The following is a 13,800-nucleotide window of genomic DNA, read 5'->3' as shown; positions in this document are numbered from 1 at the left end:
TCATCTCTAAATGCAAAAATAGATATTGACCTCCAGTTTGGTTGCTAATGAGGCCCATTTAATTCCTGGAGTGGGAAAGTGGCATTTAAAGAAAAAAATGTTACAGTCTCAGGTTTATGTAATGTTACAGTCTCAGGTTTATGTAATTTGTGGTTGTTTAATAGAGCTGCTGTGTGTACCTGGAAGGTTGTGTCTCTTCCGGGAGGGAGTGCTCCTGTCACAGGGAGTAGTGAAGGGGAAGTTTAGGAGTGAATGTGCTTCCTGCATGACAGTAAAGCTGAAATAGTTTATGAGTCAGCGACTTGGGATAGGAAGAAATTCTTTCTATATGCTTTCCCAGTAACAAATACATGTTAAGTAATTTGTGCCAGTATCACATTTTCTGCTTGTTTTAATCTGGCAAAAATAAGACCACAGGTTCATGCCATAAAGGGTAAAGTTAGCTTAATTTAGGTTTTTGGGTTTTGTTTTTTATTTTAATCAATTTAGTCACTAGACAGTTTACCGTGTATTTAAATCAAAGGATTTAGCTATTGATTTTCGTAAGCAACAAGGATATATGTCAGAAGTTCCCATATCAGAAGTACCTGCATTTATAAGAACTTACTGATGATGACAGTCATTGAGTAATAGAGGCTTGGTTAAGTTACGTTAGTTGGATACCATTAATGGAAAAAAGAATGCATTAATCTTACACTGGATTAAACAATAGTATTTCAGTCAGAACTTTTAATTGAAGCCATCTGTTTCTAAAATAAGAGATTTTTAACATCAAAGTTTTGAATTTGAGCTAGAAGTTACTGGGAAAGAGACTATGGCCTGTCTCAAGCAGGAATGAGCACTGAATGAACAATGGTCTTCTGCAATTTAAGAATCGTTCAGTTTCTTTTAATGTAATAATCTAGTGAGCAGTATTTCATGTTTAAGGCAGTATTGTTTTGTTGTCCACCATAATATACAGCCATAAAACTCATGTACATGTGTAGGTACTGGCCTTTGCCAGAAGAAGTTGGTGCTCAGTTATTTCTATAAGGGAGCTTTCAAAAAAGTGTATTTCTAGCTTAATATTAAAAATAAAGTTTGTGCAAACACGGACAGAATTACAAGTGGTTTTATATACTGAGAGTAACAGGTCAACCACTTTACAGGAATACAGTGTGATGTTACCGTCTGAAAAAGTATAAAATACTTATTCAATAAATAATCCAAATTGATTGCATAAGGGTTTTTTTTTTCCTATTGTTTATCTGGAACTTGGAAACAAATGTATGATTTAATTTTTTTTTTTTTTTTATTCTCCCTCCCATTCCAGGTATTAAGTCTTAAAAGAGGTACTTGTTTTCAGGAAGTACTATGGATGACACGAAAAAAGCTCGCAATAGCTCTTACAATGATGGAGTTCTACTCAGAATGGGCCTCAATGATAACAAAGCTGGAATGCAAGGTTTGGATAAAGAGAAAATCAATAAAATTATTATGGAAGCTACTAAGGTTGGTTTGCTTACTCTTTTCCTGCTGCTTTATCCATTGTCCAGTATCATAAGGTCCTCTTCCTCCCTTCTCCAAATGTTATCCCCCGCATGGAGAAAATGGAGGGCATCTCCTAAGAAGAAATGCATGTGTGGGGAAGTAGGAGAAAGACTATAGCTTAATACCATAAGGATTAATTCACTGGGATGTGAAGGAACACAACTGAATACGTCTTTAAATACTCCCATTTTACCTGAAGCAGTGTATAAATATCACAGTATTGTGCCTTTTGCCTGTCCCATCGTTAATCAGTCAAGCAGATATACCCTTATTGGTCACCTTCTTATAAATTTTGAATTTGATATAGTCAGGTTTTTCTAGTCCTTTCAGTAGAATTTCTGTGTGTTTACTGCCTCTTTTCTTGACTGTCCTCTCGGTATTCAAGAGACGTGGCCAGCAGTGTGCAACTTTGTACCTAAGATCCACAGAGGACCCCACAAAGCATTGGAATATTAGTCCTCTTGTTCTTGGAGAGTCTTTACTTTATTTGAGCATCTCTGGGTTTTTTTTACTTTTTCTTCCACAAGTGTATATTCTACTTGCTGCTGCTTTGGCCCTGGGTTATCTGGTTGATATTTGGCTCATGAATTCTGTGTTAACTGCTACTGCTGTGTGGTAAGGTGCAGGGGAGCAGAAAATGTACTATAAAGAGCTTTTATTTGGCAAACTTTATTTTCTGCTTGCATTTTCACTTTGGTACTTCATATGCTGTCAAGCCCCTTGTTGGTTAGATGTTTCTTTTACTTTGCTCTTTCTTGAAAACACAGTGCTTTGTCAGACATATCCCTAATAATGATATTCGGATAAATCGTTTTGTCAGAACAGCTACTGTTTCATTTCCTGTTGTGGAATAGAATGAATTATAAAACAGGCTTTCAAAACTGATATATAGGCCTCTATCTATGTGTCAGAAATACATTTCTGTGAAAAAAAAAAAAGGCAAAAGAATATAACAGATATAGCTCAAGAAATCTGAAAAGTGTTCTTTTTCTTAACCTTTTCTTTAGTCTTCAAAATTACACCTACAAACTCTACCCATAACTTCATTACAGCAGTTTTTATAGCTTATTAACTGTAAAATACTGCAAGAAATTTAAAGAACCCCAAAGCTTAATGAGAGTCTTAACTATTGGGCTGATTCACACACCAATAGTTTGGTACTGACTTCTTTCAGTCAGACTTGATAAGGCACATTTGATTGCAGAGGGAAGAAAAGATGAAATGCATGTCTGATATTGAAAGAAAACATACAGTAGTTTCTTATAATTAGAGATTTCTTCTAAGCAATGAGATATGACTTGTTACAGTCTTGCCGTTCATCCTTTTTATCATTATTGTAAAAGTGGATATTGTTGCTTTTTATATTTATGCCTGATTCTTATTTGAAAATAGCTGAATTCTTGTCACTGGCAACGGTTTGATAGCCAAAGGCTTAGAGCTAAAAATCTGGCCGCTTTTACAGATTTTTATAAACAACATTTCAGACAGTTCAATAAAAGACATTACTTCTTCCTGAAAATATTATTTCTCTTGTAAGCTAACCAGATATTGCTAGAAAAATATTTTATTTCCTGTTTTTTAATTTTCTTCTATTTCATCGTATGCCCTCTTTGTTAGGAAGGAAGTCGTATACATTCTGTGCATGATTGTTGTCTGTTTATGTTTTTATTACATCTCCTTCATTCATTTTCTTGAAGGAGTAATTACATACTTGGGGGTGAGAGGGCTTTTTTATACTCATTTGCTTTTCATCACCGTCTTCCAGATAGCTAGTAATTCTGCAGTATCCGTCAAGTTTAAATGGCCAGTGAAACAACGTTATAATTGGATTTGACTTTTACAGTGTCATTATTTATTTCTGTGTACGGTAAAGTATATGGAAGTCTGCCAAAATGCTTAATTTTTTTTTTTATTTTTACTTTTTTACTCATCTTGGCGGTATTACAAAGAATACTTTGACTTTTAGCTACTATTTCAGATTTTTGTGGTCAAGTGTTAGAATGCATAAACATCGTAAGTTCTCTAAATAGTCTCTTGTACTCATCTGAGTATAGGGTATCTGAGAAGGAGAAATACATCTGTGTCTTTTGAGGAGAGAGATGTAAAGCAGCACTGGTGTCTCTTGCACATCATATGAAAATACAAAGTATGCATTAGAAACCATTACTGTGTTTGACATTTTCTGTATGTAAAGATCAGATGTCGTTATTCATAGGAAAAGACAGAAAAACATAGGTTTTTTGCAATTTTCTTCCAGGGTTCTAGATTTTATGAAAATGAACTTAAAAAAGATAAACAAGTTAACCAACGGATTGAAAAAATGATGCAGCTAAAAGAGAAAATTACAACACAACAGCTCTTGAAAGCACAGCTGCAGGTACTAATTAATCTTATAAAAACTTTTTGAAGTAAAAGGTGAATGAGAAACACTTTGGTGTGTTCTAGTGTTTTGCATTAAATTCTGGTAATAAGTACAATGTTAACTACCATTTTGATGTTAGTCACAGAAGTAAAACTGCACAATGTTTTCATGATGTAATCTTAATAAAAACTTGCTAGAAGAAGAAATTGTAAAATCACTCTGAAATGTTCTCTAAATGAGTAAAACAAAATAATTCCTGATTTTCTAAGTCTGTTCAGTTTATAGGGCTGTCACGGTTTATGTAAACATTTTGTTAAATACCTTATTAATACCAGTCTTGAGTTTACTTTGTATAATATATGTATATTTGTGTTCGGTGGCCTGCAGTGGGAGGAAGGGTATCACAGTTGTCAACTCTTCTGGATATAATTTATTTCTTATTTATGCTAATTAATGAAAAAAATCATCATGGCAAGCAGTCACAAGAAATACAAGTGTCCTGAACTAGAAGGATGAAGGGGGTGTTTATCTTCTCAAATGCTAATGACAGATAACAGCATCCAACGTGTTACTGTGTATGAAAGGTGGTTGAAAGAAAACAACAGCACCAAGACTGCATGCTAAACATTCTCAGGCGCAACAGAATTAAAGTTGCTTGTAGAAGCTTAATTTCTTTCCATTTGTACTGTGATTCAATCTTTAATTACATGATTGCTTGCTGGTTTTCCCTAACAGGCTTCCTGCTTCATTCACTACACAGTGCAGACAGTGTGCACTGAGTAGGAAATTATTCAATATTTACTGTTCTCTTCGTTGTTCAGTGGGTGGCCGTAAACTTTATTTGTTGTATGCTAGTCTAACACAGCCTTGAATGCAGAATTACTGACTTCCTCATATGCTTCTCTATGTTGTACACCACATAGTGTGAATTCTTTAAAGTATTGCAGTACTCCAGCAGAGTAGTTTGTTTTGTAGATGAGGAGCTGAAGCACATGAAGATTAAACACATCCATTAATTTTGAATGCTGTTGTGGGGATTGTAAGTCCTAAGCTTTGGTGTACAATCTTTCTTCATTCATTGCAGATTTGCAAATTACTTCTGTAAATTATGTCAGTATATCAAATTTGTGCCCAGGAAAGCTTCTAATTACTGAGTATCTCTGGGAAGTTTGTTATATGCATGTATGCCTCAACTTGTTTTAGTTAATATTTAACATGGATCACTTACGTCTCTGGTTGTTCGGTATTGTTTTGTTTGTTGTATGATTTTTGTTGGTTTGGGCTTCTTTTGTGGTTGTCTGGTTGGGGTTTATTTTTGTTTGGGTTTTTGTTTTGTTTTGTTTTTTTGTTTGTTTGTTTGTTTTGTTTTTATTTTAGGGTGGCTTTTAAGTCATTTAATCATGAAAAATATAACTTCCTGTTGCATCCTTCCTGGTTCATGATTGCTGTTGCCCTCATTTATTCATTGCAAGTTCTGACCCTTTTGTGCTCTCTCTGTGCCTTTCTTTTAATTTGTCCTACCCTTGATTTTCCTCTTCTTGCCCCACATCCCCAGATTCCATCAATCCTCTTTCCAGAGCAGTCATTGTGCCCGCAGAGTCCCCATTGAAGTCTCCAGTCTCCTGGCCCAGCAGTCTGTCTATGCCTGATATTCAGAATGCCTCTCCCTTTTCCTGTCACTTACCTGCCAGCTACTCTCCACCTTTAACTTTGCAAGTCTTGAGTGCCTTGTTTTTTTTTTTTTTAGTATGTGCTGTGTGTTTGTTTAATCAGCTTCTCTAGGTCTTTGGATATATACTCAGGTCTCATTATCTTCTTTAATTTTGTCTGTCGAGTTAACTCTTATTTTCATTTCTGCCTTCGGATACACCATGAGAGAATTTGTTTTCTTAAAATTTTAAGTATGAGTTATTGACACTGCCATGGGATTCCTCTAAGTAGGTCTTTGAAGAGGCTGAAGATTTGCTAAGGATACGTAGCTGGGGGGAGTGGCTGATACACATGAAGGCTGTGCTGTCATTCAGCAGGACCTTGATAGGCTGGAGAACTGGATGGAGAGAAACCTAATGAGGTTCAACGGGGCAAGTGTAGGGCGCTGCACCTGGAGAGAAAGAAGGCTGAGTACCAGTATAGATTGTGTGCTGACCTACGGGTGAGCAGTTGACCTGAGAGGGACCTGGGAGTATTGGTAGATGATAAATTGACTATCAGCTGGCAGTGTGCCCTTGCAGACAGCAAGGCCAATAGTAACCTGGGGTGCACTGGGAGAAGTGTGGTCAGCACGCTGAGGGAGGCGATCCTCCCCCTTTTTTTGACCCTAGTGAGGCCACATCTGGAGTCCTGTGTCCAGTTCTGGGCTTCTCAGCACAAGAAAGACAAGGAGCTACTGGTGAGGGTCCAGTGGAGGCCACAAGGATGATCAGGGCTGTTACAAGGAAACACTGTGGGAGCTGGGCCTGTTTAGTCTGAAGAAGAGAAGACTGAGAGGGCATCCTTTAATGCATATAAGTATCTCAAAGGTGGGTGCCAGGAGGATGGTGCCAGACTCTTCAGTGACAGGACAAGGAGCAATGGCCATAAATTAAAACAGAATGGGGAGAGGCTTCTTAGCATGGCCTGTTGCAATAGGATGAGGGGTGATGGTTTTAAACTGGAAGAGAGGAGATTTGGGCTGTGTGTGAGGAAAAAAATCTTTATGATGACAGTAGTAAAATACTGGCACAGGCTGCCCGGAGAGGTGGTGATATCCCTGGAGATATTTAAGACCAGGCCAGATGTGGTTCTGGGCAACCTGATCTAGTTCAAGTTGTCCCTGCTCATTACAAGGGGATTGGACTATACGACCTTTGGAAGTCCCTTCCAACCCAAACTGTTCTGTGGTTCTGTGAGGAAGAACTTCTTTACATTGAGTGTGGCAGAGCACTGAAACAGGCTGCCCAGGGAGGTTGTGGAGCCTCCCACTATGGTGACATTCAAAACCCACCTGGATGCATTCCTGTGTAACCCTGCTCTAGGTGGCCCTGCCTCAGCAGCAGGGTTGGACTAGATGATCTCCACAGGTCCCCTCCAGTCCTAATGATTCTGTGATGTAAAAATAAACAAAAAGGTCCCTGCATACTGGATTTGTTGGACAAAATCCTAGCTAAATGGTGGAAACAGTAACAAAAATAGAATGTAGAATCTGCAAGGTAAACCACTACCGGAGTGTATATATGCCAGGAAATTTGTGAGGATCTTTTTCATTTTTTGCAGGTTTTTTTAGAAGGCCTTCTTTGCAGAAGTGCACTGATTTTTTGCAAATATTAGCACAGCAGAAAGTGCTTATGAAGCTTCTTAAAACTGCCATTTATGTGTACAGATATTTCTTTGGGTTTTTTTTTGTTTGCTGGAGTTTTTAAAATAATCTTAAATTTGAAAGGTAGTTTGAAGTTTTTCTAATGAATGTCATTGTTATATTTTAAGAGAAATGATATACTGTACAGTATTATGTGATTCTTAACTTTTGAAAACTTTTGTGTAACAGAGTTAGATTATTCCAGCAGTCTAGAGTGGAATTGCTTGAAATTGAGCAGTAGTTAATAATGCTTTAAAAAGTATCCAGCTGCTACCAGATTTGCGAATTGCTGTACTAATGTTGGCTACTTTTATCCATGTGGATTTTTCCCAGATATTTATTCTGTAAATAGTTACTATTAACTCAAAATTAGTCAGATGCTCTCACAAATATAAAAAAAAAAATTGATCTTTTCTGTCTTACTTTGGCAAAGCAATTTAAGATGGAAAACTTGTATTTTGCATCATGAGATAAAAAAGTGAGAGGTTATTCGTTAGGTCATTTGAAAGTCACTAGAAGCAGAATTAAACTTCAGTTACAATTTGTATTTTTTTAGGGTTTTGTTTTTTTTTTTTCTTCTTGCTTGGAAATAAAAAGTCTCAGTATCTCTTTCTGTCTTTAAGGAAAAATTGGAAGCAGCTTTTAAAAACTTGTCAGCCTGGCTTCCTTCTAAGAAATTATTCTGTGACTTATCTTACTAAGGAAACATCTGTAGGTGCCTGAATTTGCTGAGTATGTCTGGGTGTGTTTTGTTTGGCTTTTGCTGAAGTGTTATCTTTTTGTATTTCTGATTAGTTTATGTAGTTTTGCTTTACTCTTGAGATGCATGTGTTAACTGATCAGTAAGTATGATGATACATTTGGGGAGAAAAGGCAAAAAAAGTTTGTTCTTAATTTGATCAACTGAAATGCAGAAGTTATGTAACTAGAGAAGCAATTTACAGAATTAATTAAGCAATTTGAGTTTCAAAGTAACCTGAAAATTATCTGTATATTTTAAAATAAGGATGTTTTTCATTATTACTGCATGACTTGAACTCTTACTGAATTAGTAGCATAATGAAAATGATGTATATCACCCAGTTTTTGTTGTTTGAATGGCTTTCCCCGTGTGTTTTTAACTTCTCTAAACCAGTTTTCTTGGCCTCAGGGAGCATACTGTGCTCTTCTTATGGAATAGCTTGGTTTGAGGCCCCATTCTAGCCTTTGATCCCTCAAATCAACTTGGAACAAAACAGAATACTTCATAAATTGTAACTCGGCAATTTATTTTGAACATTTATACCTATTTGCCTTGCTTCAAGAGTCTAAACACGGGTTTTTGGATAAGGGTTTTGTGTTTTTTATTAATCAGCTCTGTTGAGGGGAAAAAGAAAATGTCTTCAAGTAACCATGCAAGTTACACATAAACGTCCCTCTCCAGGACCATAAACCCACTGCGATCAATCCAGAGACATTTCTGTAATTGTATCCTGATGTCATTAATGTGTGTGTGTCCTTGTACTTGAGAGCAAAGAGTACTTAAATTTCTTGAGCTCTATTATGCCTATTTGGTGAGGGTTTTTTTTCTTTTTTTTCTTCTTGTGTTGTTGAATTATCTCACTTACAGAATGGTGTGCTGTACTGCCAACATAGACATCTTAAATTCTTAAATCAGTGGACCTTAAAAATTGCCTGCCAAATAATGCGTTCACACTTCCGGGTCACACAGTTCATAGCTCATTCACATTTGAAAGGTATTTCAGAAACATGATCTGCAAGTCTTTTTGCAAAAGAATATAAGCAAATTAAGCCCCATTAAAGTAGTTCATGGAGATGTCCTTGTGCTTGGCTTCTGCCTCACAACATCATGGAACTAATGCAGCAGAAGTATTGCTCACCGCCTGCTAGGAGACAGTACATGTTTAACTCCAAGTGAAATGTGTTCCTTATGCATCGTCTTTTCTTAAAAACTCATCTTGGATTATTTCCTAGCAATCTAGCCTTGTATGATATGGATTCCTATAACAAATGTTGAGGAATTTTATAAAGGGATTATGAGACGAGGAGGCACAAAAGTACAAAATGTAATCAGTTCTAAGTAATGTTAAGTTTGATGGCTTTGTAATGGATAGTAACTGCGGTGCTTGGAGATAGTTGACATAGTTCCAGGCCCTCAGGGCCTCAATACAAAAGGTGTGAGAAAAGCAGAATAGAAGGACAGGACCTGGGATGGGGAGTATCCCGGACTAGCAGATGTCCAGGATGAGAGCAGTTAAACTAACTGATAAGTAGAAGGCCAGGATTATTGCTATGTCTGTAATGTTAATTAAGCTTGTTGGGAAAAGTAAACGACCCTTAAAGACCACCACATTTTGTATGCATGCCGGAAACCTTTTGGAAAATGATGTAACCATATAAGGATGACCTGTATAGCAATTCGGGGACACACGTTAGGAGGAACTATCCCCCGTGTCTCCCGGCGCCGCAATACCTGCTTGTCAACTTGAAACTCTGTTGGCAAGTTTGTTCCTGGAGTTTTCTCCGAATCAATTAAGAGTAGTTTACTTAGCAGTAAATGAACCTGTTTGTTTGAGACCTTATTTTTCTGACAAGATAAATGGATCTGCCCTGTGAGCTGTTGGCCTTCTCTTAGTCTGTCTAAGCCGGTTTTATTAACTGTGGTAGCTTAGTTTAGGAGCACTGGAAGTTCTCTAAAAGCATGAAAGCATGTTTTGTTCCTTTTTTTTTTTTTTTTTTTAATAACCTGTATCCTGTAGCTAAAATTGCATGTTCAGTGGTCTTACAAAGTTTCTGGTTTAGTCAGGTGATACATCCTTTCCCCACCTCCATAGGTGGGGTTTTGCTGTTTGGATTTTTTTGTAGCATTTCCCGCAGTAACGGCAGTGTTCTGAGAGCAAGCTTCATCAGAAACTTGGCTGAGGGTGGGTCTTTTTGGTGGTGTTGGTTTGGTGAGGTTTGCTCATTTGTTTTGTTTGATTTTTTAGCTACATGCCAGATGCATTTGATTTTCTAGGATCATCTGTACTGTTGCGCTTCTGCCAGGTTGATAGTTTTTTCAATTACTGTTTTATTCTGTTCAGGTGGACAAACTTGTGATAGAACTAGAACAGAGCCGTAACCTTAGCAATACAATTGTACACATTGACATGGATGCCTTCTATGCAGCTGTGGAGATGAGAGACAAACCAGACCTGAAGGAAAAGCCTATAGCTGTGGGATCAATGAGTATGTTGGTATGGCAAAATGTCAAGCTGATACAGAAATCAATTACATGAATCTAAAGCCTAATAAATTATACAGTCATAATGCAATATGACAGTGTTACATAGAAAAAATTTGTAAGTGTGGAACACTAACAGAAAATAATAGAGGGAACATTGGTTCTCAGACTAGACCATGTAAGATGGATTTTATTTTTTGTAAAAAGTGTACTGATGAAAGTTTAAGGGATGTAAACAGATTGAAAGATGGTGGGAGGAGATGCATATAAATTCTCAGTGTTTTGAGTTTTTTCTTCGTGGAGATATGATACAATTTGATTATTTAACACTGAACTTTAAGAAAAACCTGATTACTGAGCACTAAATTTATTTAATCTCTCCTAAGTCTACCTCAAATTACCATGCTAGGAGATTTGGTGTGCGTGCAGCCATGCCTGGATTTATTGCTAAAAAGTTATGTCCACATCTAACTATAGTACCATTAAACTTTGGAAAATACAGCAAAGTGAGTAAAGAGGTAAGTCTAAAAGTTCTCTAACCAAAAGTCAATGAACTTGGTTTTAGACTTTATCAATACATAACTTTTAGGTAATATGAAAAGTAGTAGTTTAAATATTGAATGCTTCAGTGATGTGGCTTTGAAAACAAAACAAAAAAGGAGGGGAAAAGCATTGCATTCACCCATCTTGCTATTTGATTTAAGTCATGCTTCATTCATTACTGATGCTGATAGAGATTTGCAGAACTGTGTAGTAAGCCAGTGATACCACTTGAGCCTTACTATTCTTAAAACATCAAAACCATGGAGCATAATCTAATTACTGGGAAAGCACATAGGTAAAATGGAGATAATAATTTCATAGAATGCATGATCATTATTTTGAATGCTGATTACTGGAGAGAGAACCAAAGAGCATTAGTGATTTCTAAATGCAGATTCATTTGTTTCAAAAGAAGGGACTTGAAACAAATGGCAAAAAATTAAGGAGAAAATAAATAATTTTGCTTTATGGAACTAATTTTACTTAGTGCCAGGAGAAATACGTAGGATTACCTGAAATCCTACTAAAAAGAAGAAAAATATCTTTTGTAAACCTGAAACCAAGCTAATGCATGGCACAAGTCTCCTGATTTCAGTAACATGCCAATATTTATTCTTATGAAGCTTCTGTTTACATAAATGAAGGTAATTACTAATTTTGATCCTATTTGATTTTTCTCACTTCTATTTTAATAAAGCATATATAGATATGAGTATTTCAGAATGCATTTTAACTTGTTAAGGATCTCAGATTTCATGATATGTATTTCACTTTTTGTTTGATGGGGTAATATATTAAACGTTGAGATTTATTTGGTTGTTATGTTTTTCTCTAGGATTTGCATTGAAAATATTTAAATTTATTTCATTTTGTCTTTAAAAGTTGAGCAGTGAATCCTATCTTCAGTCAGTTTCAGAAAGATAAAGCGCATGTTTGACTAAAATTAACAGAGAAAACATGACACAGTCAAACTGTCCTCCTTGTTTTAGGAAAAAAAAAAAAGGTTGGGGAGAGGAGAAAAGGTAGATAATTTATTTTGACTGTTTATTATATTGCCTTCTGGGAAGACACATTATCACTGAAGATTTTTCTAACCTGTGGCATTACCCAGCGATTTAAAACATTGGCTATAATTTCAGTTTGAATATAATTTAAGTGTGGGGGTTTGCAATGGTTTTTTGGTTGGTTGGCGGGGGGGGGGGGGGGGGGGGGGGGCTTGTTTAGTTGGGTTTGTTTTGCGTATTTTTTTAACCTTTGCATATGTGAGGTCTGAAGCACAGTCCCTAGAAAGGTGCATCAACTCATGTGCTTTGCTGAGTTCCCAGGTCCACAGAGTTTTATTCAGGTGGTACTACCATGTCTGTGAACCTTTTGAGTTCCTCTGAAATCTCTATACACTGATCTGAATGACCTGTGTAAAATCAAGGCATAGATTAAAATACACTGCTCAAAATCCATTTAGTTCTCACTTATTGTTGGTATCTTGCGCCTTGTAAGAAGCAAGTAGCAGTAGTTACCAGTATTGATAAATAATTTTATGTATTAATTTTGCTTATATTGCTTGGTCATCTTCAAGTTTCAGAGTATATTGGTTTACTTTAATTGTGTGTCAAGATATGCTCTTCCAGCAACAGAGCTTTAAACTTCCACTGTGTGTTTGTAAAGGTTAGAGAAATACTGGCTGAATATGATCCCAATTTCATGCCTGTGGGACTAGATGAAGCCTACCTGAACATAACAGAGCACTTGGAAGAAAGACTGAACTGGCCTGAAAATAGGAGAAGATTCTTTTTTAACACAGAAGGCACCACAGAAAATGGTAAGGAAGTTATTCTCTTTTTATGCAGTTACCTGAGACTGAGGGAACAGTCAGTTTCTTTTAGGGTTCCTTGGCAGAATGAGGATGGCACTAAACAATAGTTACAATTAAAGCTTTATTTTTCCTAATAGGAAGTCATGATCAGAATAGTGCAGAATTTCTCCAAGCAGAGTCAATGAAGTACAATCTTTGAGCAACGTTAGTACAGAATTTCTAAGACAACTTAACTTTAAAGTTTCTAATCATCTGGATCCTCCGAGGGTCATGTCAGATCTTAATACATGGACTGCTATATCAATATAACAATCATAACCTAGACTTGAATTATATTAAAGAATACTCAGTCCTTGGAGGAAGTAGAAGACACAGTGGAGGTGTCCTGGGCAGGTCCTAGTCTCACTCCCTGTCCAGCAGCAGTTCTGGTCCATGTTCCCCGTTAGGACTTGTGTCTGATTTTACAGACGGTGCACTGGTGCTGTTACCATCCTTGTTCTGTGTCAGGGTCATCAACACCACCAAGCTGTCTGGGTGCCTGGGACCTTCAAGGACAGTAAGGACAGGAGTAGTCGGCCTCATGCCCATGAACCAAGGCTGGTACGAAGGGGAAGGAGAAATCTGTTTCCTTTGTCTGCTTAAGGGCCTGATAATGAGGGGGGAGGGAGTGAATACATGACATGGTCAGTCTCACAGAATGGCTGCTTGCCCTGTAAATTAATATTAGTTACGCTAACTGCATTACCAGATGTCAGGAGAAGGGGGTAACTCATAATGTAAGCTTCAGATAAGATGCACTCATTGAAAGTGCATAAAAGGTGTGCAGCTAATGTTTTGGACTCATAGGATTATTTTTTTTTCTTTTTTAACCTGAGGAAAATGTGTGAAAAGTGGTAGTAAGTTTGCTTAAGGAGGTGTGAAATAAACTACTGTTCTAACAGTTATTTGTATTTTGTAAAGATGTTTCCAAAAATACCATAGAGTTCTGCGCATCA

General features: G+C 36.8%; 1 protein-coding gene across 5 annotated transcripts in view; it reads left to right on the top strand.

Annotated features, from left to right (window-relative positions):
• The window catches only part of POLK (DNA polymerase kappa), a 37,062-nt gene that overhangs the window by 8,842 nt on the left and 14,420 nt on the right, over positions 1–13,800 (top strand). For 2 of the 5 annotated variants that reach the window (XM_062612414.1, XM_062612415.1), the window contains exons 2-6: positions 1,313–1,491; positions 3,788–3,907; positions 10,310–10,462; positions 10,836–10,967; positions 12,658–12,811. In XM_062612414.1, the coding sequence (XP_062468398.1) occupies positions 1,354–1,491; positions 3,788–3,907; positions 10,310–10,462; positions 10,836–10,967; positions 12,658–12,811 (697 nt within the window). In that variant the 5' untranslated portion in view covers positions 1,313–1,353. Of the gene's footprint in view, positions 1–1,312; positions 1,492–3,787; positions 3,908–10,309; positions 10,463–10,835; positions 10,968–12,657; positions 12,812–13,800 lie in introns of those variants that run through there. The other 3 variants (XM_062612416.1, XM_062612417.1, XM_062612418.1) reach the window with 3 other exon arrangements.

The sequence above is a fragment of the Pezoporus occidentalis genome, unplaced genomic scaffold (assembly GCF_034315485.1).
Source record: "Pezoporus occidentalis ecotype Australia unplaced genomic scaffold, CSIRO_AGI_Poc_V1 ctg16, whole genome shotgun sequence".
NCBI classification, from domain to species: Eukaryota; Metazoa; Chordata; class Aves; order Psittaciformes; family Psittacidae; genus Pezoporus; species Pezoporus occidentalis.
This window is presented reverse-complemented; position numbering and strand designations above follow the sequence as displayed.